This window comes from Hypanus sabinus, chromosome 28, assembly GCF_030144855.1.
Source record: "Hypanus sabinus isolate sHypSab1 chromosome 28, sHypSab1.hap1, whole genome shotgun sequence".
Taxonomy (NCBI): domain Eukaryota; kingdom Metazoa; phylum Chordata; class Chondrichthyes; order Myliobatiformes; family Dasyatidae; genus Hypanus; species Hypanus sabinus.
This window is the reverse complement of record NC_082733.1, coordinates 43690164-43717030: the sequence shown is the minus strand read 5'-3', so window position 1 is coordinate 43717030 and position 26867 is coordinate 43690164. Positions and strand designations below refer to the sequence as shown.

At 42.2% G+C, this 26867-nt stretch overlaps 2 protein-coding genes across 3 annotated transcripts in view; one reads left to right on the top strand and one right to left on the bottom strand.

Annotated features, from left to right (window-relative positions):
* The window catches only part of zwilch (zwilch kinetochore protein), a 50826-nt gene extending 42569 nt beyond the window's left edge, over positions 1 to 8257 (top strand). The window contains exon 19 of the mRNA XM_059953069.1: positions 6935 to 8257. The gene's annotated coding sequence lies outside the window, so the exon portion shown is untranslated. The remainder of the gene's footprint in view (positions 1 to 6934) is intronic.
* lctlb (lactase-like b) overlaps positions 1 to 26867 on the bottom strand; it is a 49927-nt gene that overhangs the window by 12146 nt on the left and 10914 nt on the right. For both annotated transcript variants that reach the window (XM_059953071.1, XM_059953070.1), the window contains exons 4-12: positions 26656 to 26743; positions 25369 to 25478; positions 21812 to 21940; positions 17311 to 17406; positions 16734 to 16788; positions 14956 to 15117; positions 10808 to 11082; positions 4870 to 4996; positions 2621 to 2820 (exon numbers count right to left, since the gene is read on the bottom strand). In XM_059953071.1, the coding sequence (XP_059809054.1) occupies positions 2621 to 2820; positions 4870 to 4996; positions 10808 to 11082; positions 14956 to 15117; positions 16734 to 16788; positions 17311 to 17406; positions 21812 to 21940; positions 25369 to 25478; positions 26656 to 26743 (1242 nt within the window). The remainder of the gene's footprint in view (positions 1 to 2620; positions 2821 to 4869; positions 4997 to 10807; positions 11083 to 14955; positions 15118 to 16733; positions 16789 to 17310; positions 17407 to 21811; positions 21941 to 25368; positions 25479 to 26655; positions 26744 to 26867) is intronic.

Genomic DNA, 26867 nt, shown 5'->3' with positions numbered 1-26867 from the left:
GACCCATAACTCACTGAATAAATAAGTATACTCACTGTGCCCTGTTTTCTGTCCTTGCTGGTATGAAGGTGGTTTTACCTATTTATGCAAGTGCTTCTCTGACAATAGATGTGTAACATTGTACGGAAATACAAGATAACACTGATGCAGGCATGTTTTATACATTTAACAAAGGGCTTTATTAATGCAACAGAGTTAGTCGGTTTTTCAATGTTCGTCATCAGCTGGGTCAATCTGTCCGTGAATTCCCTGTCGGTGGCCTCCGTACGCTCCAGTATTTTTTTTTTAACTTTTAAGTTCTGCGCAAGAGCCAACAGCTGTCCATCGTTTTAAGTTTTTCTAGTCTGTAACTACACAAATGCGCACTTTCACACTGAGATTCGACACCAAACTGGTCGCTTGTTTTTGGTATATGTGTCATGCGCAATAGGAGGAGATTCGCCGAAATCTCTGTTTCAATGCAGACAGAGATACTCTTAAAAACGCATAGTGTGGATGCCTATCGTTTTTACACGAAACCGGTGTTTTCAAAATTATCCAGTCTAGTGTGGATGTAGCCTGAGGGCAGTGAGATGTGCAACGAGCTGACAGGAAGTGGGGGATGCGAAGTTGATTTCAAAACTTAAGAGAAAATGGGATAGGTACGTGGACAGGAGTGGTTTGGAGGGCTGTGGTCCGGGTGCAGGCCGCTTGGACTAGGCAGATTAATAGTTTGGCAAGGACCTATTTCTGTGCTGTAATGTTCTATTGCTCGATAATATCTTCCTCTCCTATGAATTATTCAAAATTAAATACAACAGCATCACAGACCTCATTGTTATTGGATGATGATTCATTCAACACCATGGGAAATTGCACAGCCAGCCCATTCAACTGGTTTCAAAATCTCCCTCTCAGAAGCCCATTGATTTAAACATATCTTCATTTTCCCATCTCATGTTTCCGTAGTCTAATTAGATAATCTCTATCATAGACGTCATCAGATTCTGCAATAAATATTTAAAACCATAAGACATGGGAGCAGAATTAAGGCAGTCGGCTCATTGAGTCTGCTTTACCATTCCATCATGGCTGATCCATTTCCCTCTCAACCCAATTTCTCATGTCTTCTCCCCGTAACCATTCTTCCCTGACTAATCAAGAACCTATCAACCTCCGACTTAAATACACCCAATGACCTGGCCTCCACAGCCACATATGGCAACAAACTCCACAGATTCACCACCCTCTGGCTAAAGAAATCCCTTTTCATCTCTATTGTAAATGGATGTTCCTCTAATCGGAGGTTGTGCCCTCTGCTCCTGGACTCTCCCACTATAGTAGACATCCTCTCCACATCCACTCTATCTAAGCCTTTCAACATTTGATCAGTTTCAATGAGATCCCCTCTCATTCTCCTGAATTCCTGTGATTACAGGCCTAGAACCATCAAACGCTCCTCATATGATAATCCTTTCATTCCTGAAATCATTTTCATGAACCTCCTTTCTTAGATGAAGGACCCAAAACTGTCTGACCAAGCCTTATAAAGCCTCAAGATTACATCCTTGTGTAATGACCAGGGGTTTTCACTTGCTTTTATATTCTAGTCCTCTTGAAATGAATGTTAACATTGCATTTGCCTTCCTCACCACCGACTCAACTTACAAGTTAACCTTTTGGGAATCCTGCACAAGGACTCCCAAGTCTCTTTGATCTTGGATTTTTTAATTTCCACTGTTCGGAAAATAGTTTTTGGTTTTATTGTTTCTACCAAAGTGCATGACCGTACACTTCTTGACACTGTATTCCAGCTGCCACTGTTGTCCATTCTCCTAATCCATCTAAGTCCTTCTGCAGTCTGCCTGCTTCCTCAACACTACCTGCCCCTTCACCTTTCTTTGTATCTTCTGAAAACTTGGCCACAGCCATCTATTCCATCATCCAAATTATTGACATATAGCGTAAAAAGAATCAGTCCCAACACCGGCCTCTGGGGTCATGGAATTATACAGCACAGAAACAGGCCTTTTAGTCCAAATGGTCCTTACCAACCAGGATGCCCTATCTTAAGTAGTCCCATTTGCGTCTGGCTCATAACCTTTTTAAACCCTCCCAAAGCATGTACCTGTCAAACTGTCATTCAAAAGACCCTTAAGTTGTTTGTCAGTTTTCATAAATTATATCGTATTTCTCTTTTTTCTATGAATGCCTGCAAGAAAATGAATCTCAAGGTAGTACACGTGAACATGTATATAATCTGGTGATAAATTTTATTTTGACTTTGAAATGTTGCTATTGTACTTGCCTCAACCATTTTGTTTCACATTGACACCACCCTTAGTGTTTTAAAAATAAAAGTTGCCCTCAGATCCTCTCAAATCTTTCCCCTCCCACCTTAAGCCTATGCCCTTCCTCTAGTTTTTGATTGCCTAACTCTAGTGGGGGGGGGGGGGGGAGATTGTGTGCATTTATGCTATCTGTACTCCTCATGAATTTATACAGCTCTCAGTCTAATGCCCGTGCATTTTCTTTCCTTCAATTTTGAATCAGTGTCAGGATGATGAAATGGTTTATTGAACTCAATGAATCACTGAAAGTGAGCATTATCGCTGTTAATTAAAGAGTCAGTGGTACTCACCTCTCTCCGGTTGGGAAATCCATTAGAGCTGATCATCTTTTTGTAATATTGAACTGAAGCTTTGGGATACCTCCTTTTGTGCTTAGTGTTAAAGTCAACGTAGTAAAGGCCGAACCTTTCTGAATACCCTTCGTCCCATTCAAACTTATCCAGCAGTGACCATGATGTGTAACCCTTCACTTGAACACCATCCTTAATAGCTGCAACGTTTCAAAATCACACATTTACAAACAAAAGAATTATCTGGTATCGAACCAGGAAATGTCAGAAACTCAGTGATCTGATGAGAAATTGCAACAAGTGAAATTTAGTTAATACATTTAGTAAACTTTCAGGCAGAATAAAAGGTTTTTGCTCAATTCCACTCTGAAATCCCAGTTTGTCATAGTTGCAGAGCACAACAGCACAGAAACAGGCCCTTCAGCCCATCTAGTCCATGCCAAACTGTTATTCTGCTTAGTACCATCTACCTCCATACCCCTCCCATCAATATACTTATCCAAATTTCCCTTAAATGCTGAAATCGAACCCAAAGTTACAAAGGCTTTTATTGGTTTTTATTACAAAATGTCTTGCTGTAATAATTAGGAATTTGATCAGTCATTGTGTACAATTTTAGCTATCTCACCAAAAGACATATATATTTGCTATCAAAGGGAACAAAAAATTCACCCAACTATTTCAGGGCATGACATACGCATGAAGTTTCAGTGGCCTAGATCTGTATTCTCCAACATCTGAAAGAATGACAGGTGATCTCACTGAAAGTTACAGAATTCCTGTGGGGCATGGCAGCTGGATACAGGTTTCTGTGGCTGAGGAAACAGTCAACACAGGTAGGCCATTTAGGACATGGGTGAGGAGAAACCTCAGAGGGTAGTGAATCATTGGAATTCTCTACCCTGGAGGGTGGCCCAGGGTCCCTTTACATCCAGACATGATCTGGGTTTGGAGCATACAGGAATAGTTTGGAAAGACATTGCTGAGATGGAAGATCAGCCATGAATTTGATGAATAGTGGGGAAAGCTTGAGGTTCTGAATGGCCAGCTCATGCTGCTTCTTATGTTCTTGTATTGTTCATAAACTGTCTTCAATTTGAACAACTGCTGCCTACAAAACTCTTGTAACGCTGTCTAAATACACAATATTTAGAGGTATTAATGCCTAAAGATTAATCCTTTGCCATCAATGTACTTTGAAGCCGCAGGTCTAACTGAGGGCTTGAGGTAGGTCATGTGGACACTTGTGATTTCAATAACAAATTTACACACTTTTTTTTAAACAAAGGAGTCCATTTGGCCTATTGAGTCCATGCTGGTTCCCACCACAGCAATCCATCATTTCTTATTTCACAGATCAAAGAACAGTATAGGCCCTTCTGCTCAAGATGTTGTGCAGATCTTTTAGCCTACTCAATCTAATCCTTCCTTCCAATGAAGCCCTCCATTTTTCCATCATCCATGTACCTAAGAGTCTCTTAAATATCCTGAATGTATCTGCCTCTACCACCACCCCTGGCAGCACGTTCCACACACCCACCAGTCTCTGTGTAAAAAAAACTACCTCTAACATCCCCCTATGCTTTCATCCAATCACCTTAATTTATGCATCCTTGTGTTGCCATTTCTGTTCTGGGTAAGGTCTCTGGCTATCCACTCGATCAATGCCTCGTCATCTACTGTGCTATCAAGTCACCTCTCATCCTTCTTCACTCAAAAGAGGAAAGTCCTATCTTCATAAGATATGCTCTCCAATCCAGATAGCATCCTGGTAAACTTCCTTTGAACCCTCTCTAAAGCTTTGACATCCTTCCAATAATGAAGTGATCACAACTAAACACAATACTCTAAAAGTGGTCTAACCAGGGTTTTATAAAGCTGCAACATTACTCAATCCCCCAGCTAATGAAGGCCAACACACCGTACACCTTCTTAACAATCCTATCCTTATCAACCTGGTCACCACGTTTAAATCCTTCACCACAGTAGCCAATTAACAAGCCATCTGCCTGTGAGATGTGAGGGGGACCCGGAATGCCCACCACTGTTGCAGAAAGAACCACAGGTCAGGATTGGACCCAGGCTCTGGAGGTGACAGGTATCAACGTCCCTGCTTTCTTCAGCAGACAATCAAATTTCATTTAAAAAGAAATTCTTCCTGACTTCATGAAGATAACATTAGTAATTACTTCACTGAGTAACGTGTGTGTTTGTAATGGAAATGCATTATCTTCATATGATGAAGGCACCTTTAAGAATCTCGTTAACGTAATTGTTCATATACTGCATTCGCCACTCGTCGCACAGCTCAGTACACAGATGTTTCTCCGAAACTCCATTTTCTGTCACATAGATCCTGGGGTTACCATAGCGACCCTGAAACACATCGGAAAACAAAAGCATTACAGATCAAAATTATACATCCCTTTTACATTGGGATGTAGCTGGTACCATAGCAGAGAGTGCAGATACTGGGGCGGCACAGTAGAGTAGTGGTACACAATACTTCACAGTACCAGCGACCCAAGTTCAATTCCCACCGCTGCCTGTAAGGAGTTTGTATGTTCTCCCTGTGACTGTGGGTTTCCTCCCACAGTGCAAAGACATACTGGTTGGTAGGTTAATTGGTCATTGTAAATTGTCTCATGATTAGACCGTCATTAAATCAATGGATTGCTGGAAGGCACGGTTCGAAGGGCCGAAAGGGGCTTTTCTGCACTGCATCTCAATAAATAAATTTAAATAACTAAAGAAGTCCGGAGCATGACACTGAGCTCCAGGAACTCTGGGTTGGGTAGCGTCTGTGGAGGGAAATGTACATACGACATTTTAGACCCAAAACAAAACATTGGTTTTCCATTTCCCTCCAAATTCCTGTAATTCCTTAACAGCGGACTCTTTCCTTGTATCCACTTTTTGTTTCTCTCATTTCCTTCCTTAAAAAAAATCACAGGAATTTATGGATTTCTTGATCACTGTGATTCAGACATTCTGTTGTTCTTTGCATCTTCTTCCTACTTTTGCTCTGTACCCAAGTTGTCTTTGACCTTGTTGACCCAAATTCATTTCATCCGTGGCCTCTCTTCAAATCATTCCAACTAAACACCTGCACACACAGTTCTCCAATCCTTTGTATGATAATGTCGAACATATAATGATGTTAACTTATACTTTTTACATTAAATTTGCCATTAATGTTTGCAGGTGTTACAAAACTTAAATTCAGCATCATATTTCATCCTAGCTTTGTAAGTCAACCTAGACTCAAATCCAATGATGAATTTTAGATCTTGAAGGATTTAGATTTTACAGAAAGTACTATGTGTTTTATGGTGGATCCAACTATTAATAAACTACTGTTTCTCCAAGATTTTACAAATCAAAACCTCTTCTTTTCCCCCAAAATGTCTGCTGCCCATAATATACCCATAATAAACATGAGAATTCTGCAAATACTAGAGGAACTCAGCAGGTCAGGCAGAGTTGATGTTTCGGGCCAAACCCTTCTTCAGGACTGGAAATGAAGGGAAAGGGGAATAGAAGGGTGGGGGGGAGGCAAGGCGAAAGAAGATAGCTAGAAGGTGGATATGAAAGGTAATGAGCTGGAGAGGAAGGAATCTGAAAGGAAATGAGAGTGGACTATAGGAGAAAGGGAAGGAGGTGGTGAGAGGCCAGAGTGGGGAATAGACGAAGAGGAGAGGGGGGAGGGGAGAGATTTTTTTAAATGAAAGGAGAAATGAATATTCATACCATCAGGTTGGAAGCTACCCAGAAGGAATATGAGGTGTTACTCTCCCACCCTGAAGGTGGCCTCATTTGGCACAAGAGGAGGCTACAGACTGACATGTCAGAACGGGAATGGGATTTCTCTGGCCACCAGGAAGCTCTGCTTTTGGCAGATGGAGCCGAGGTGGTCACTTTCCTGACCACATCCAATACCAGGAAATTCTGACATAATACATTTTTTGTCACCGGTAATTCGTCCAAACTGACCTTTTGGTTTTTGTTCTGAGGCTAGGTATAACACAGAGCAGGACATGTCTAGCTTTGCTACCAACTAGAGATGAGCCATTTTTGCTGAAGGTGATCTATTATTTTAAATGTTGTGTTTGGTGATTTTTCTTGAACAAAGAGCTACTGACTTCTCAACAAATGAACTTGTGTACAAACCACTACACTATGTACAATGATAATGACAGGAAAGTAATTCATTTTATGTTCAGCACCTTGAGATCCGAATGAGGATGTAATGAAATCAGCATTTCCACATATATTGTACAATTAATGAGATCAATCTTTCTGATTCTTTTCCAGATGGACTTTAACTGGAGGTTGCACGTACCCTTCACCTCAAATTAAGTGTCTGAAGTTTTCTCCCAAAGTTTTAAGACTACAAGACCATAAGATATAGGAGCAGAATTAGGTCATTTGGCACAACGAGTCTGCTCTGCCATTTCATCATGGTTGATCCATTTCCCTCTCAAACACATTCTTCAGCCTTCTCCTGGTAACCTTTCGTACCCTGACTAATCAAGAATCTTATCAATCTCAGCCTTAAATATACCCAACAACTTGACCTCCACAGGTGCCTATGGCAACAAAATTCCACAAATTCATTATTCTCTGTCTAAAGAAATTCCTCCTTATCTCTGTACTAAATGTATGTCCCTCTATTTTGAGTCTATGCCCCATGTAACCTGTGTATTTAATGTTTGTTTTGTTTCCTATAATAAAGATATTTTTCTTTATTTTCTTTTGCAATTTGAAAATGATGCATGGCTTAGTTTCCATCTTTCAGAGCTCCAGTTCTAAGTCTGCTCATGAGTCTGTGTAGTGACTCTCAGCAAAACAGTAGGGAGATCAGCCACAACTAACCCACAGCAAGGTCGTGAGGCTCCTTCATCAATGCCTCACAATCCTTGACAGCCCAAGAGACATAAAACATAAACAGAGATGCTGGAAGAATTCAGTTAGTGAATCTCCAACTGAAAAGAGAAACCAGTTAACCATTGGACCATGAAGGGTATTCAACCTGAAATATTAACTGGTTGCACTTTCCACATATACTGCTTGACTGGCTGAGTTCTTACTGCATTTCTGTTTTGTTTCAAAGCTTGATCCTCTGGTTTTGTTTCTCAGCAAGTGCTGAAAGCAAACTTCCCTTTTATGTTGCACACCTTCCAAGAATGAAGATGATTTATTTGTCACATGTACACTGAGCAGAATGCCATGTTTGCGTCAACTACCAACACTGTCAGAGGATGACCTGGCGGCAGCCCGCAAGTATTCAGAGCCTGATGACTGGTAGTAACTGCGATAATGTCACTCGCCCCAGCACTGACCTGTTCCCATAACCTATGGACTCTTCATCTCATGTTCTGGAAATTTATCGCTTATTTGTTTATTATTTATATATTTTTCTTGTCGTATTTGCACAATTTGTTGTCTTCTGTACACTGGTTGTTTGTCTGTCCTGTTGGGTGCAGTCATTCATTGATTCTATCATGATTTTTGTATTTGCTGGTGATTGCCCACAAGAAAATGTATCTGATGTGACATTATGTACGTTGATAATAAATTTACTTAGAACTTTTAACAGTGGAAGAGTTCAAAGATTGTATTGTTCCCTTTCTCCTTTTGCCGCACATTAATTGGTTCTTTAATCATGATGCAGTGGCAAACATTTACTGGATCTTTCAGAACAGGCGACAGGGTGGCATAGTGGTTAGCGCACTCGCTTTCCAACACCAGTGATAACTGATTGGGGTTCGGTTCCCACAATATCGGTAAGGAGTTTGCATGTTCTCCCTGTGACTGCATGGGTTTCATCTGGGTGCTCCAGTTTCCTCCCATGTTCCAAAGATGAACGAGTTGTTCAGTTGTATGCATGTTGTGTCGATGCCAGAATCATGACAACATTTGTGAGCTGCCCTGTTGGTTGTTGACACAAAACAATTTTTTTTGTGTTTCGATGTACATGTGACAAATAAAGCTAATCTTAAAAGAACAGGCTGAATGGATACATTCTAAAGAGGAGATAATATTCAAGGGGAGGACTCTGCATCTGAAGATGACTAAAAAAATGATAAATATGGCATCAAATTTATAGAAAAAGCATCTAATTGTGCAAATTCAAGTGTCAGGGCAGAATATTCAAAGTTCAAATTTATTATCAAAGTATGTATACCGTATTCAACCTTGAGATTCATCTTGCAGGCAGCCGCAGAACAAAGAAACACAATTCATGAAAAAAATCCACGCAACAAAGATGGGCTCATATCCAATGTGCAAAAGATGACAAATCAAGCAAATAGTAAAAAAGAGTTAACAAATAACATGGAATATGTCCATAAAGTGATGCTAGGCTGTACTGATGGGAAATAAAGTCGTGGTGGAGTTAGTGGGTGGAGGTGCTGATTAGTCTTACTGCTTGAAGAAAGTAACTTTTTGAGTCTGGTGGTCCCAGCACGGGTGCCATGTAGCCTCCTCCCTGATGGGAGGGGGACAAACAGTCCATGAGCAGGCTGGGTGGGTTGTTACTGGCCTTTTTTTGGCACCAATCAGAATTGGAATTGGGTTTAAAATCACCGGCATATGTTGTGATATTTATTGTTTTATGGCAGCACTACATTGCAATACATAATAAAAACTATAAATTACAGTAAGTATATATAAAAAGTTAATTAACTAGTGCAAAAAGAGAGGGAAAAATACTGAAGTGTTCATGGGTTCATTGTACATTCAAAGATCTGATGGAGGAAGGGAAGAAGTGTTTAGTGTTCCTGAAACACTGAGGGTGTATCTCTGTAGCTCATAACAATCCACCCCCCCCCCACCCCATACCAGACGGTGATGCAGACAGAATGCTCTCCACCGTACATCGGTAGGAATTTGCAAGTGTCTTAGATGGCAAACCAAATCACAAACTACTGAAATATAGCTGCACAGTCCGAACATTACCCCCACTGGATGGGTCCACAACATCTTCAGAGCTCTATCACTCAAGAGATTCATGCTTAATTTCAAAGACGGTTTGATGGGTGGTTAGGTAATTGGCTGGAAGTTGAAAGTTGCTATATACTCGAAATGAAGATGGGGATGGTGGGGTCAGTGATGGGGGGGTGTTGATAGTGGTAGCTGAATTCTCAAATAAGTGAAGGCTCTTGCTGAAAACACACTTCATAATGCCCATTGAGAAACTGATGAATCTCCAGTAGTTAAAAGAATACTTGGCAGTTACTTGAGAGTGGCACAGTTGTGTAGCAGTCAGCATAATGCTGTACATTGCCAGCTGTAAAATACAGGTTTGATTTCCACTGCTGTCTGTAAGGAGTTTGTACATGATTGCATGAGTTTCCTGAGGGCTCTCTGATTTCCTCCCATGTTCCAACGGCATATGGTTAGGCTTAGTAAGTTGTAGACATGCTGTGAAGCACGACAATACTTGCGGTCTGCCCAGCATAACCTTCGCTGACTTGATTTGATGCAAGTGGCGCATTTCACTGTATGTTTCTGTAGGCAGTTCAGTGCAACTCAACCACACAGTGCAAGGTTTCTCCATGTGCCTTCCACTTTACTTTATACACATGATCTCTCATTCACAATGCCCCCAATAGAGGGAACAGCCTCCCAGTGGGTGATTAGTAGGTTAATTGTAAATTGTCATGTGATTAGGCTAGGGTTAAATCACGGGTAGCTAGGGTGGCATGGCTCATTGGGTGTTGTACCTCTAAGTAAAATAAAAATAAATCTCCCTCATCCTGCAATAATTATTATAAAATAAATGATGAGTGGATTTGCAGAGAGTAGCTTGCAGCAAACTAACAAACTCCAGTGCTACATTCTCAACTGCAAAAACTAACCCAACCTCTGTTTCTTTAGTCCCTCATTCCAAGAACCTTCTCAATTAAATCTTTTTAGTGTCTTCTCCAATTCTTTCTTAATTTGAAGGCTAAGTCAGTAAATGCAATGTTAGGCAATTGAGAGAGTAGCTCACATTTCACCCTAGTAGATCAGGTGGTGTGGTTATTTTCAGATTGCTGTCACCCACAAACTGTTGAAGGCTTGACAAAGGAGACACTTAGCTCATAGCATTTAGCAAGTCAAGGGATCATAAAAGGTAGAAACCCTTTCTTGTTACTCTAGAAGGAACAGTTTGGAGTGGGCAATCTGATCTGTAGTAAATACCTTTATAAAGTTGAGGATTCTCCTGAAGCCCCAGGGGACAGAGTACAGCCAGTCAGATCCTGGGTCTGGCCATTGTGGGTCAACGAGTTCCACTAGGTCACGATCGGTGTGATAACTTGGCCCCTTGCTGTGGTGGTAATTCTTGCTAGTGATGTAACGGGTTGTGAAGTGACCCAGTCCAAAGAAGTCTGCCGTGCCTTTGATGAAGTATTTCTCCTGCGGAGTGAAGGTGGGCAGCCTCGAGCTAACCTGTCCCTCTTGTGAACTCTTCCTCCCTGTTAACGATAAACACCAGGGCTGGTCAGATGTGGGAACAATGGTTAGATACTTCGAACAATACCAGTGCCATGTTTACCCAGATCTTAAACTGGCCTCATTTGTTTCTAGATTTTCCCTGTTGTGAGAATTGTTTGCAGTTTCCTCACAAAAATTGTCAAATTCAATCAGCATCTCCCACATTTTCCTAATTTGAAAGAGTTGGAAAGGGTGCATTAGAAGTTGCTGATAATAACTCTGGCAGCCCGCTTCGACTTTGGACAAAATGAACAACTGCTCCCTTGGTACCTTGCTGAATAGATTAAAGCAACTCCCATGAAAAGAATTTATACCTTACCAGCATTTCTGATGCCACACAGGACTTTACAGCTTCTCCAGGAAACATGTTTGTGGCTCCATTCTATCCAGGATTTTATGAATTTTGTTCTGCACTTGTTGGATTGGGGTGTAGAATTAGTATTTTCCTTGTAGTTTGAACTTCCTATGCTTGCTTGCATTTTTACATAATCACCCATATATTTGCAAGTGAATTTTCCAGTAATTGTAATACAGTTGCTTCTTTATGTTTTTAGAAACGTAGTTGTGTCACCACTTAAATCTGGCTTTTTTATAGGTTAATTGTTATCAGTGAAATTTTATATCATAATACTGTAAAATATAAGATCAGAATTAGGCCATTTGGCCCATCAGGTCTGCTCCACCATTTCATCATGGCTGATCCATTTCCCTTTCAGCTCTAATCGCCTGCCTTCTGCCCGTAAGACTTTGTGCCCTGACTAATAAAGAATTATCACTCTCTGCTTTAAATATACCCACGGACTTGGCCTCCACAGCAGCCTGTGGCCATGAATTCCACAGATTCACCACTCTCTGGCGACAGAAATTCCTCCTCATCTCTGTTCTGAATGGATGTCACTCCATTCTGAGGCTGTGCCCTCTGGTCCAAGACTCCCCCACCATAGGAAACATCCTTCTCACATCCACTCTATCAAGTGCTTTCAACATTTGATAGGTTTCAATGAGATTCCTCCCCCCCCCCCCGCCCCCCCATTTAGGGAGTACAGGTCAGAGTCATCAGTCAGTCATCATATGGTAACCCTTTAATTCCTGAAATCATTCTCGCGAACCACCTCTGAACCTCTCCAATATCAGAATATCCTTTCTTAGATAAAGGGCCCAAAACTGCTCACAGTGAGGCCTTACCAGTGTCTTATAAAGCTTCAACATTATATACTTGCTTTTATATCCTAGTCCTCTCAAAATGAATGCTAACGTTGCATTTGCCTTCCTCACCACCACCTCAACTTGCAAATTAACCTTTAGGGAATACTGAACGAAGAATTCCAAGTCCTTCTGCACCTCAGATTTTTAAATCTTCTCTCCATTTAGAAAATAGTCTAAGCTTTAATTTCTTCTACCAAAGTGCATGGTCATGCACTTCCCAACTCTATATTCCATCTGCCACTTTTTTGAGTATTCTCCTAATCTGTTCAAGTCCTTTTGCAGACTCCCTGCTTCCTCAATACTACCTGCCCCTCCACCTATCTTCATATTGTACACAAACTTGGCCACAAAGCCATCAATTCTGTCGTCCAAATTATATACAGTGTAACAAGAAAAAGGGTTCCAACACATTTTGTCATCTCTAGTCTCAGTATGAGATGACCAAAGTGACTTTTTAGTCTGGTCTTGTCTTTGTTTTCTTACTGCTTCTTCTTGTTCTTCTTTGTTCTTGTAACACTTAACAAAACAATCATACACAGCTAGTTTTATTGTTCAGTTTGCTCCATCCCAGGCACTGGCGTTCTCAACACTGAGGACTCCTACAAATGGTGATGCCTCATTAAGGCTGCCCATCACCCAGGACATGCCCTCTTCTCATTACTACCATCAGGGAGGAGGTACAGGAGACTGAAGACACACACTCAACGTTTTAGGAACAGCTTCTTTCCCCCTACCACCAGATTTCTTAATAGTCCATGAACACTACCTCACTATATTTTCCTCTCTTTGTGCTACTTATTTAATTATTTTTGTATATACTTATTGTACGTAATTTATAGTTTTTTATCATTATATATTGCAATGTACTGCTGCTGCAAAACAAATTCACAACGTATACCAGAGATATTGAACCTGATTCTGATTCTTGACTGATGAAGAATGTTTGGATTACAAAAGCATCAGGATTCAACAATCCCGACTTAAAATAATTTCATTGATGCACGCAGGAGTCCATTACTGAAGGCCCCAGGAGTCCCATTCACTGCTTAGGCATATCATTGTGGTATGATGAATCTCTAAGTCAGAGGCAAGCTGAACACAGAAAGCACACTGGAGTATTCCTCCAGTCAGGTTTCCCATTCGGCCTATTATAACAGTATTGAGCAGAGGAAATTAAAATCTGTAATCTTAGTCCCATTTCACACTCAACTGCAAGTAAACACAATATATTAAAGAGCACTACAGCACAGAAACAGGCCTTTCAGCCCTTCGAATATGTACCGAACTCTTATTCTGCCAAGTCCATTGACCCATACCAAGACTATAGCGTAGCCCTCCATGCCTCACACACATGTACATATCCAAACTTTTCTTAAATGTCACAATCAAACCCACATACACCACTTACCCTGGCATCTTGTTCCACACTCACACCACCTTCTGAGTGAAGAAGCTCACTCTCATGTTCCCCTTAAACATTTAACCTCTCACCCTTGTTGTATGACCTCTAGTTCTAATTTTCACCCAACCTTTCTTGATTCACCTGACGGCATTTAAGACCCCGAATAATCCAATGGAAAACCAGATTTATAGGTGCCTGTGGAGAAGGTTCAAAAGATGTTCTTGAAAATGATTCCAGGATTGAATGGCTTGTTATATGAAGAATGTTTCATGGCTCTGGGCCTGTATTCACTGAAGTTCAGAAGAATAATTGAAACCTATCGAATGGTGAAAGGTCTTGATAGAGTGGATGTGGAGAGGATGTTTCTTTTGGTGGGAGACCAGAGGTCACAGCCTCAGAATAGAGGGGCTTACCTTTAGAATGGAGAAGAGGAGGAATTTCTTTAGCCAGAGAGTAATGGAATCTGTGGAATTTGTTGCCACAGGCAGCTGTGGAGGCCAAGTCTGTATGCATATTTAAGGCAGAGGCTGATACAGTCTTGATGGGAGTACAGAGGAGGTTCACCAGATTGATTCCTGGAATGGCAGGACTTTCATATGAAGAAAGACTGGATCGACTAGGCTTATACTCACTGGAATTTAGAAGATTGAGGGGGGATCTTATTGAAACGTATAAAATTCTAAAGGGATTGGACAGGCTAGATGCAGGAAAATTGTTTCCGATGTTGGGGAAGTCCAGAACGAGGGGTCACAGTTTAAGGATAAAGGGGAAGCCTTTTAGGACCGAGATGAGGAAAAACTTCTTCACACAGAGAGTGGTGAATCTGTGGAATTCTCTGCCACAGGAAACAGTTGAGGCCTGTTCATTGGCTATATTTAAGAGGAAGTTAGATATGGCCCTTGTGGCTAAAGGGATCAGGGGGTATGGAGAGAAAGCAGGTACAGGGTTCTGAGTTGGATGATCAGCCATGATCATACGGAATGGCGGTGCAGCCTCGAAGGGCCGAATGGCCTATTCCTGCACCTATTTTCTATGTTTCTATGATGGGTCAGGCATGAAGAGATACGTGTAAAAGGCAGGAGATTGGGGCTGAGTGGAAAATTGGATCAGCCATGATGAAATGGTGGAGCAGACTCGATGGGTCAAGTGGCCTAATTCTGCTCCTATGTCTTATGGTCTAAACAAGTTTATTTACTTCACGCTTTTGTTTTTTGGGTGCCAGATTAACTTATTATTTTATACCTACCGATGTAGTCTTTCATAACTTGAGGGTAGTCCCCGTTGAAAATTGGGTTGGCAAACCAGCCAAGATTAAACTGGATGTATCGTTCTGCAGCCTCGATATCCTGTAGGCTGGTAATATCCACCGGCTCTCCCCACTCACTTGTGATGGAAATACCCACTATGCCTTTAATAGTAAAAGAATGGTTGATAGGTACAATATAAATATTTCAGTTGTGATGTCGTAAATTAAAGTAGTTCCCAAGTTGAAGGTCTTCCACAACATCCTGGGCCACCTTTTGTCCTCTCCTCTACCAGGCAAGATCTCCAGGCTTTGACATTTGCTGTTGTAAACCAAACCCTGCTCTGTGAACATAGAATATACAACACTACACCATGCTACACACCCCTCGCTCTGTGATGTTGAGTCCACAGTTTAACCTTCTCTAAGATCAGTCTAACCCTTCCCTCACACATAGGCCTCCAATCAGTCCTGAAGCAGGGTCCCGGTCCAAAACGTCAATTATTTATTCCATTGATGCTGCCTTCAGTATTTGTGTGTCTTACTTTGGATTTGTAGCAGACTTTCTCATGTTTATGATTAGGCCTCCAACGTTCTTTCATCATGTGCCTAAGAGTCTCTTAAATGCCTCTAATGCCACTTATGGCTGAGTGTTCCACCAACCCGCTGCTCACTGTGAGGAAAACCTACCTTTGACATCCCTCCTAAATTTTCCTCCAATCGCCTTAGATTTAAGTGCACTCATATTCACCATTTCTGTCCTGGCAAATGGTCTTCAGCTGTCCACTCGATCTACGCCTCTCATCATCTTGTTCACCTCTATCATGGTAACCACGGCAGCGTAGTGGTTAGCACGACTGTATTACAGCTTGGGGTGTAACAGTCTGAGTTCAATTCCAGTGACCTCTGTGAGAAAGTCTGTATGTTCTCCCCACGTGTGTAGGTGCGTTTCCTCCAAGTGCTCTGGTTTTCTCCCACAGTCCAAAGATGGACTGGTTAGTAGGTTAATTGGTCATTTAAATTGTCCTGTGATTAGACTCGAGTTATATCAGTGGGCTGCTGGATGGTGCAGCTCATTGTGCCAGAAAGTCCTGTTCTGCACTGTACCTTTAAATAAATAAATACAAAATCTCTTATCCTCTTTCATTCCAAAGAGAAAAGCCCTAACTCGCTCAACCTATCCTCATAAAACAGGCTCTCTAATCCGGGCAGCATCGTGGTAAATCTCCCTTGCACCCTCACTGATATTGAAACATATGACCTGGCAAATGGTCTAATTATCTGTAGTTTATATTTGATACAGCTTTTGCAACACTTCCAGTTGGTGCCTTCATAACTTGCATTATGAAACACGCACTAATTATTCCAATGTTCCTTTGCCAGATATCACAAATCTGAGCCTCATTTAATCTCTGTTAACCCTATCATCAACATGACTATCTTTTTAAAATCTCATCTGAATGCCACCTTGAAGGAGGAAGATCACAACTTCTCATATCTCTACAGAACTGCTCAGAGTTTTATTCTTAAACTGAGATACAACATGTGCTGAGCTAAGGTCCAACACAGATCCTTCCAATGGCTTTAATGGGCTGACTGAATCTGGAGCACAAGCCTCATGAATTCTACTTCAAAGTGACGGAAATTCATTTCACCAACACTGCTCATCTACGCAGCCAAACTCTGCAGTATACTCTATACCACAGGTATCAGCTGAGCCTTGTGCTACAGGTTTGATTTACGTTTGAGACCGTTCTTTCTTAATCTTGAGAGCTCATTACCTTTTTGGCGACTGCGCCAGAGCCTGTCGTACGTGTGCCAAGCTGTCGCGTGGGCCTGTGAAACAGAAGTCGACAACTCGAATGTTACTGAGATCACGGGTTCTTCACGTTTACCTGGCCCACCACGTTATTTAAATTCCACAACAGACTGAATGGAAAATGCCCATCCCCAAAGCCGTACATAAGAAGGGTCCGGGTAAAAGATGGTGGTGGCCCTCGGTCCGGGATCATGGGCGGAGGTTGGATTGTAGGAGGGGGCTTGGCAGGAATTTAGGGATAGGGCTGGAGCAGAAATCTTGTACCGTGTGGCAGAATAATACTTTGGCATGGACTAGCTCAGCTGTAGTGCTCCAATTCACCGGGGCTCTATTGCTACACTCCCTGATTCACTCGGAAAATTACTATGCTACTGTTGGACTAAAGTGCATTCAAAGTTTGTTGTTGCATCAAGAGGAAAAATATCCAGTACTCTGGAAAATCTGCCAATCCAACTCCACCAACATCCTGAGGGCACCAGGTAATCAGTTAACTGTTCATTTAGCTCAGCATCAGATCATTTTCTGGTCGAGAAACTTACCTTAATAATGTTGTGAGCTGCCCTGTAAGCTCCTACTCCTTTCAGCTTTAACCCTGGCGCATGCTGTCCGAGCTCATACCCCTCTACAGCCATGGACTACAATACAAAACAAATAACTGTCAGCCCAAGGCAATTCCTACACATCACACTTACTCTAATCCCAACTGAGAATCACGTTGAATGGTTGCAAGGTTTTTGGTGAAATTTAGAGGGACCTTTAAAAAAAAGAGTGGGCTCGGCAGAGTGGGATTACTGGGCTGTGAAATAGGATACCATGTTAGAACAATCATTAACAAGGGATCAAGGGACAACTGCGCAAGCGCATAGACTTCAGCGAGTTAGACAAGCACAAAGAGTTTAAAAGAAGACAGCTTTATAGAGCGGGTGACAGTAGAGGGAGTCAGAGTAGGAGGGCTTTGGCTCAACAGGACTTCGGCGATAATGGGTTGAGGCAAGGTAGGTTACCTGTGAAGAACAGAAACAGGAAGTATGTCTATGAGGCTGGTGTTCTGTACTGTGTGTCTGATGTGGGAAGTCCGGGAGACACCAAGCCTCCTGGAAGGCCACATTTGCATCAGGTGTGTCAAGTTGCAGCTCCTTAGGTTCCGTGTTAGGGAACTGGAGCTGCAGCTCGATGACCTTATCTGGTCAGGGATAGAAAGAAGCTTTAAGTAGTCACACGAGGGCCTCGGGAGACAGATAAGTGGGTAACAGGCAGGACAGGGAAGGGCAAGAGTCAGACACTAGAGAGTATCCCAGTGGCTGCCCCCCTTAACAATAAGTACTCCTGTTTATAGCCTCTGGCACAGAGTCTGGCCCCATGGCTCAGAAGGGTAGGGAAAGGAAGAGGAAGGCAGTAGTGATAGGAGACTCTATAGTTAGCGGGTCAGACAGGCGATTCTGTTGACACAGGAAAGAAACACAGATGGTAGTTTGCCTCCCAGGTGCCAGGGTCCGGGATGTTTCTGATTGTGTCCAAGATATCCTGCAGAGGGAAGGAGAACAGCCAGAGGTCGTGGTACATATTGGTACCAATGACATAGGTAGGAAAACATTCTACAGGGAGTTAGGAAGGAAGTTGAGAAGCAGGACCTCAAAGGTAGTAATCTTGGGATTACTGCCTGTGCCACGTGACAGTGAGTATAGGAATAGAGTGAGGTGGACGATAAATGCGTGGCTGAGGGATTGGAGCAGGGGCAGGGATTCAGATTTCTGGATCATTGGGACCTCTTTTGGGGCAGGTGAGACCTGTACAAAAAGGATGGGTTGCACTTGAATCCCGGGGTAACAACATCCTGGCAGGGAGGTTTGCTAAGTCTATTGGGGAAAGTTTAAACTAGAATTGTTGTGGGAACCGAACTGAGGAGACGGAGGAGGGGGTGGTAGGCTGACAAACAGAGAAAGCTGGGAGACAGTGTGAGAGGGAGGATAGGCAGATGATAGAGAAGGGATGCGCTCAGACTGATGACCCGCTAACTATAGAGATATGTCTATTTTAATGGAAGAAACATCATAAGCAAAGTGGATGAGCTTACAGCGTGGATCATTACTTGGAGCTATGATGTTGTGGCCATTACAGAGACTCGGATGGCTCAGGGGCAGGAATGGTTACTTTGAGTGCCAGGCTTCAGATGTTTCAGAAAGGACAGGGAGGGAGGCAAGAGAGGCAGGGATGTGACACTGCTGATCAGAGATAGTGTCACAGCTGCAGAAAAGGAGGTCGGTCACCAGTGGTGTGCCTCAGGGATCTGTTCTGGGACCCTTACTCTTCATGATTTTTATAAGTGACCTTTATGATGACACAAAGGTTGGAGGTGTTGTGGATAGTGTGGAGGGCTGTCAGAGGTTACAGTGGGACATTAATAGGATGCAAAACTGGACTGAGAAGTGGCAGATGGAGTTTAACCCAGCTAAGTGTAAAGTGGTTCATTTTGGTAGGTCAAATATAATGGCAGAATGTAGTATTAATGGTAAGACTCTTGGTAGTGTGGAGGATCAGAGGGATCTTGGGGTCCGAGTCCATAGGACCCTCAAAGCAGCTGAGCAGGTTGACTCTGTGGTTAAGAAGGCATACAGTGCATTGGCCTTCATCAATTGTGAAACTGAATTTAGCAGCCGAGAGGTAATGTTGCAGCTATATATGTAGGACCTTGGTCAGTCCCCACTTAGAGTACTGTGCTCAGTTCTGGTTGCCTCACTACAGGAAGGATGTGGAAGCCATCGAAAGTCACTTACAGACAATATTGTGGCCTTCATCAGTCAGAGTATGAGGTGCAAATGAGGCTGCTCCTGAAGTAGTGTGTTCAGATTTAGTCGCCCTGCTATAGGATGAGTGCAGAAAGGATTTACAGGGATGCTGCCAGGACTTGAGGGACTGAGTTATAGGGAGAGACTGCACAGGTTAGGACTTGTTTCTGCGGAGGGTAGGAGATGGAGAAGTGGTTTTATAGAAGTGCGTAAAATCATGAGGGCACAGACAGTGAATGTCCTGTCTTTTTCCTAGAATGCAAAATACATTTATTATCAAAGTATGTACATTATAAAACCACGAGATTTGCCTCCTAACAAGCAGCCACAAAACAAAGAAACCCAAAAGAACCCATTAATGAAACTGTCAAACACAAAAAAACACATATCATGCAAGCAAATAGCGTTTTGAACTGAAGTCCACAAGGAGAGTCTGTCCCCAGACCTTCAGTTCAAAGGGTCCATCCCTCACCCTGGCCCCAACACCCCAAACATTGAGTTCAGTTGTAGAGTTATAGCACAGAAAAATACCCCCAGTCAATCTGCACTTCTGGTCCAGAGGTCTCCAACGTTTAAGGTGAGAGGCGAAAGGCTTAACGTGCACCTAAAGGGGAAGTGTCTCACACAGAGGGCAGTGGGAATGTGCAATGAGCTGCCAGAGAAGGTGGTAGAGGCAGGTACAATAACAATGTTTAAAAATCATTTAGACAGTTACATAGACTGGAAATGTTTAGATGGTTATGGATCAATTGCAGGCAAATAGGTAGATAGACCAAAGGGCCTGATTCTGTGCTTTGACTCTACATTATGTATAAAAGAGTTTCCATTCGATTAGGTATGATTCCCCATTAGAAGCAGAATAACCCACACCCTAAACTTAATCTCAGCATACTTGTTCATACTGCTGCAAGTTTTCTGGACTACATCACAAACACTGACCATCAGATGCGATGTAGAATTCCTGTCAGCAAAATCAAAGCTTACTTGACAGAAATATAAGGTCCAAGCGGCTTGTTCTTCATTGGGTGTCCATTACAGAGCCTTGATGTCTGATTAAGTTTCTGGTCATGATGTTTTAAGGTGCAGTTAGATCATCCAGTTGGTTGGAGTGGCAGCACAGCAGAGTGGTTCACGTAACACTATTGCAGCACCAGCGACCCGGGTTCAATTCCCACTACTGTCTGTAAGGCTTTCCCTTCTCTCTGTGACCGTGTGGGTTTCCTCCCACATTCCAAAGGTGTGTGGATTAGGGTCAATGAGTTGGTGCTGGCTGCCCACAGCACATCATCACTGATTGATTTAGCACAAATGATGCATTTCACTGTACGTGACAAATAAAGCTGATCTCAAATCAGTTCTTGGTGCCCAAGTGTAGTATGTATCTGCCAGTGAGGTAGAGGTGCCAAGGACAACCCTGGCAAGTAGGATAAACTTGTAATTAACCAACCCACATGGTTACAACATCTCATTACTGACCATGAACAATCATTGAGCTAAGGAGATTTTTTTCTTGTTCCATTAACAGAAAATGCCATTTGAGAACTAATTAATTTTAGACCCTGTAGTTCTATTGTAATTTTTATGATAGTTTTTTTACTTACGCTCTCAATTATATTAAACAAAAGGTTTAAACAATAAACAATAGAGGGAATAGTATATCAACTGAATAAATTTGGAAGGTGTGAAAAACAAATTGGTCTCATTGTGGAATGAGCTGCCAGAGGAATCACAGAGGCGATTAAAATTATAATGTTTAAAAGACATTCAGGGAAATAAATGGGCAGAAAAAATTATGGGTTAAATGTGGGCAAATGGAATACATCGTTAGCATGGACATTGGACAAGGGGTGTTTCAATGCTGCACGAATATAATTTTTAAGTAGATTAGGGAACAAATGGCTTTGCCTCAAGGTGGTGGCATCGATCATTAAGGATCCTCACCATCCAGGACATGCTCTCTTCTCATTACCCCCATCAGGGAGGAGGTACAGGAGCCTGAAGACCCACACTCAATGTTTTAGGAACAGCTTCTTCCTTCGCCATCAGATTTCTGAACGATCTATGAACCCATGAACACTCCCTCAGTGTTGTGCTCTCTTTGTGCACTACTAATTTTGTTTTTTAAAATAAATTTTTCTTATTAAATAATAACAAAATACAGGTTAAAAACCCTGAACTCTTTGCCAACGTGCAGGAGCTAAAATATTACCTTGAACTTCAAAGGCTAATGTTTAATGAACCAAATCAAACCTACCCAGGGGTTGTTGAAAGTAATCCAGTGTTTTACACGATCACCAAACTTCTCAAAACACAGGTTGGCATAATCATTGAAGAAGTTAACCAGACTGTCATTCTGCCAGCCATCATATCTATCTTGCAGGACCTAGAAACAGATAGAGAAATACATCGTAGTTGCTCTTTCTAATAGACCATAGTAGACCATAGAGATCACGAACTTCTCACACGCAAAATAAACGAGGGAATTTATTCAGTCATCAGATGGAAGCATAGATCAGTTAGACTTTCAGGAACCCTACAACTCATGTTCTCAGTATGGTTTTATTTGCACAATTCATCTTCATGACTCTCCACACGGCTTTAGACCACCTAGACAACACAAACACCTATGTCAGAATGCTGTTCATCAACTATAGCTCAGCATTCAATACCATCATTCCCACAATCCTAATTGAAAAGTTGCAGAACCTGGGCCTCTGTATCTCCCTCTGTAATTGGGTCCTCAGCTTCCTAACCGGAAGACCACATCTGTGTGGATTGGTGATAACATCTCCTCCTCACTGACGATCAACACTGGCACACCTCAGGGGTGTGCTTAACCCACTGCTCTACTCTCTGTATACACATGATTGTGTGGCTAGGCATAGCTCAAATACCATCTACATATTTGCTGATGATACAACCATTGTGGATAGAATCTCAGGTGGTGATGAGAGGGTGTACAGGAGTGAGATATGCCAACCAGTGGAATGGTGCCGCAGCAACAACCTGGCACTCAACTTCAGTAAGGCTAAAGAGCTGATTGTGGACTTATGGTAAGATGAAGGAGAACATATCAATCCCCAGAGGGGTCAGAAGTGGAGAGAGTGAGCAGCTTCAAGTTCCTCGGTGTCAAGATCTCTGAGGATCTAACCTGGTCCCAACATATCAATGTAGTTATAAAGAAGACAAGACAACAGCTATACTTTATTAGGAGTTTGAAGCAATTTGGCATGTCAACAAATACACTCAAAAACTTCTGTAGTTGTACTGTGGAGAGAATTCTGACAGGCTGTATCACTGTCTGGTATGGAGGGGCAACTGCACGGGACTGAAAGAAGCTGCAAGATAGTGCTCCATCTTGGGCACTAGCCCACAAAGTACCCAGGGCATCCTTAGGAAGCAGTGTCTCAGAAAGGCAGCGTCCATTATTAAAGACATCTAGCACCCAGGGCATGCCCTTTTCTCACTCACACTCAGCAATTCAGGAACAGCTTCTTCTCCTCTGCCATCTGATTCCTCAATGGACTTTGAAGCTTTGGACACTACCTCACTTTTTAAAATAGACAGTATTTCTGTTTTTGCACATTTTAAAATAATCTATTCAATATATACATAATTGGTTTTCTTGTTTATTTATTATTTTTTTCTCTCTGCTAGATCATGTATTGCATTGAACTGCTGCTGCTAAGTTAACAAATTTCACATCACATGCCGGTGATAATAAACCTGATTCTGATCCATCTAACGAGACAAAGAGTGATCATAATCCCAAGGCCACTGCATCAGGACAGTTTGTTGATGTGCTCTTTCAGCAGTGTCAGTAAACCAGTGATGTAGAGACTGTGCAGTCAACAGGAGAGAGCAGGTGGTGAGAACATATTGAATTTTCTATTTTCCCATCTGAATCCTAATTGGAACTGCATTTTGAAATGTGTGTAGCCACTGAGAATGTAATTCAAATTGAGACTTAGATACGGTTTTATATTAGACAGGGAGCTAGTCTGGACCGGAGGTTACAGTGTGAAATTAGCATAACGTCAAAGGAGAAATTACAATTATAGCTGTTAATAGCTGGCAGCATTCTGCAGAAAGAGAGAGAGATCTCTTCTTGGAGCTGCACAGTAGAGTATCACTATTTAGGTGCTAGTGAGATGGGTTCAATTCCCACTGCTGTCTGTAAGAGTCTGTATGTTCTCCCTGTGACCTCCAGGTGCTCTGGTTCTAGATTCAGATTCATTTATTTATCACGTTACATCGAAACATACAGTGAAATGTGTCATTTGTGTTAACAACCAACACCTAAGGACGTTCTGGGGGCAGCCCACAATTATCACCACACATGCCAGCGCCAACACAGCATTCACACCATGTTCAGCAGAGCAACAAAACAAACCCCCTTATTTTTATTTATTTACATATACCCATGCACACCCTTCGGCCCTCAGGCTATTGTGGAATAAATCTGTCAGTGATGCAAAGACATACGCTCTTCTCATTACGGCCATTAGTGAGGAAGTACAGGAGCCTCAGACGTACGGGTTAGTTGATTCATTGGTCACATGGGTGTAATTGGACGATGTGGGCTCGTTATAGTATAGTAAAACAGTAAATTAAGTCTGAGCCGAGAGTCTCTGTAGCCAGGGAAGGAGACCTGATCAGTCACCAGAATTCATGGATCATTAAATTATTGGCAATTATGGCTCCTAGGTTAGTTATGAGGATGTGTGGCTTAGCTGGCAGCATAGAGGAGTAAGGAGAGAGGGCACTGTAGCATCAGATTCAGGTCCACTTACTACATGTACATTGAAACATAGAGGAAAGCTGTTAGGCTAAAGTTACTATATTCTCTCAGCCTCACAGATCTCAAATCCTGGCCCATTGTTTGTACAACGGTCAGGAACTCAGTCCCATTCTGTGGGTGGATAGATGGAGACACTGCTCCAACAGTTTGGCAACAGAGGAAGCTTCAGCCGGTACTCTCGGTCTATGGTGAGAGAAGCAGGGAGCAGAGTTACAAGGACTCAATTTTGAGAGGGTAAAACTTTGTGCATTGGCATGGCTTTAAGGTGAAAAATTTAAAAATGAGCTTGAGAGATGCATTTTTCACATGGAAGCTGCTAGATATGTGAATTGAGCTGCTGGAGCAACTGATAAAAGCAAGTTGAATTCTAACATTTAAAGGGGATTTGGACAGGTACATGGATCTTTACTAACAGGGACAAGTTTGACCAACGGTCTGTCCCCAGGCTGTTTTGCGCTAAAATAAAGTTAGGCATTTATAGTAAGTCAGATTGATGGTCTTGTAGAAAGACAGAAGTAGGCATCTTTTCGTGCTTACAGTCATACCTACCAGACCGTGTTAGTCATTGAGGCATTTCACTGTACGTTGCAATGTTTATGTTGCAAATAAAGTTAACATCTATAATCTTTAAATGTTTATTAAGGTGGTCCCTTCCCCATTTTCTTCTCTCACCACTCAAACCTTGTGGACACCCCCACTGGAAAAGGGTTGCAATTAGTTGGGGTAGCAAATGAATCCAGAAAATTGGATTGCAGATCTCCTTTCCTGAGGGATGTCAGTGAAACACAAGTGTGCATACGTTCACATGGATGTTGCAACGATTGCAACAAAAAAATTTAAAAATGCTTCAACTTTCAGAGTTTATCAGCATTTGCTGATCAGGAGCAAAAATTGGTGTGCAAGTTTTTAATTTATTCCTACTGAGTGCAGACCTTGCCCATGCTGGAGAAGCTGCTGTGGGGGGACTACATAGAGCAGGTCATAAATCATGTCAAACATTTGGCACAAACCTGTGGGAGATCCCAGTGGTACAGGGTGACAACGGGCTGGATTCTGCTCTCCACCAAGGCATTTATAAGTTCATTATAATAGTTGATTCCCTTTTCATTCACTTGCTCAGCTGGAAAGATGAGAAATAGATGATCTATGATGTACAAATCAGACATTTATTTGCAAACAGTATCTTTCTTGTTTTATCCTGCCCTGCTGTTCCTCAGCTGTGCATTTCTCTTTGCATCTGAGCACCTCCTCCGAAAGCCATACAAAGAGTATATGCATAGAACAGTACAGGCCCTTCAGCCCACAATGTTTGCTGACCTTTAATCAACTCCATGATCAATCTAACTCTTCCCTCTCTCATAATCCCCCCATTATTCTTTCACCCATGTGTCTAACAGTCCCTTATTTTTTTAAGAATAAAAATCCTTTATTTATAATAAAAATTATTCAGAAGAATAAACCATTCAATGCCTTTTCATTCTTTGCATTGATAGTCAATGCTGTTCTATTACATTCCTACTCATCAATAGCACTGCTGCCACTCGTGTGTCCCCCCCCCAACCCCGGGGTGGCTCATTACTACAGTAACTGAGGGGCTCCTCCCCCAACTCGACTCCTTCCTCTCCAATAGTATACTGTGGTCTCTTAAATGTCCCTAATGTAGCAGTCTCTACGACACAACCACCACTCTCTTACCTCTGACATTCCCCCGATATTTCCTCCAACCACCTTAAAATTCTGCCCCCCTTGTATTCGCCAATTCCACCCTGGGAGAAAGTATCTGCCTATCCACTCGATCTATGCCTCTTTTCATCTTGCACACCTCTAACAAGTCACCTCTCATCTTTCTTAGAGCAAAGCCCCAACTCACTCAACCTATCCTCATAAAACATGCTCTCTAATCCAGGCAGTGTCCTGGTCAGTCTCCTCTGTACCCTCTCTAGAGCTTCCATATCCTTCCTACCATGAGTCAACCAGTATACAATACTCCAGGTGTGGTCTAACCACGGTCTTATAAAGCTGCAACATTGCCTCGCAGCTCTTGAATTCGATCCCCTAAATGATGCAGGCCAACACACCATACGTCTTCTTAACCACCCCAGCAATTCTGAGGAATAAGCTCAGCAATGCCTCTACTTCCTGAGGAGGCTGAAGAGAGCTGGACTGTGCACATCCATACTCACATAATTCTGCAGATGTGCAGTAGAGAGCATCCTGACAGGCTGCATCACTGCACGGTACGGAGACTGCTCTAGGGCAGACAGGAAGGCTTTACAACAAGTAAAGAGAGGCTCTACCTTTTATCCCTGTGGGTATGATTCGAGGCCAAGAGATGGAAAAGCGATAATGATTGACCTTCAGCTCCTTCAGTAAGGCGATGTCCTCCTGCAATAAAACAAAACTTAAACCAGGCTTTGCATGTATGAGAAGTGTCGGTATTGATGTATTTAGAAATTAATTACTTAAAAACAAACCAAACAGACCAAGGGAAAGAACTATAACAAGTTAA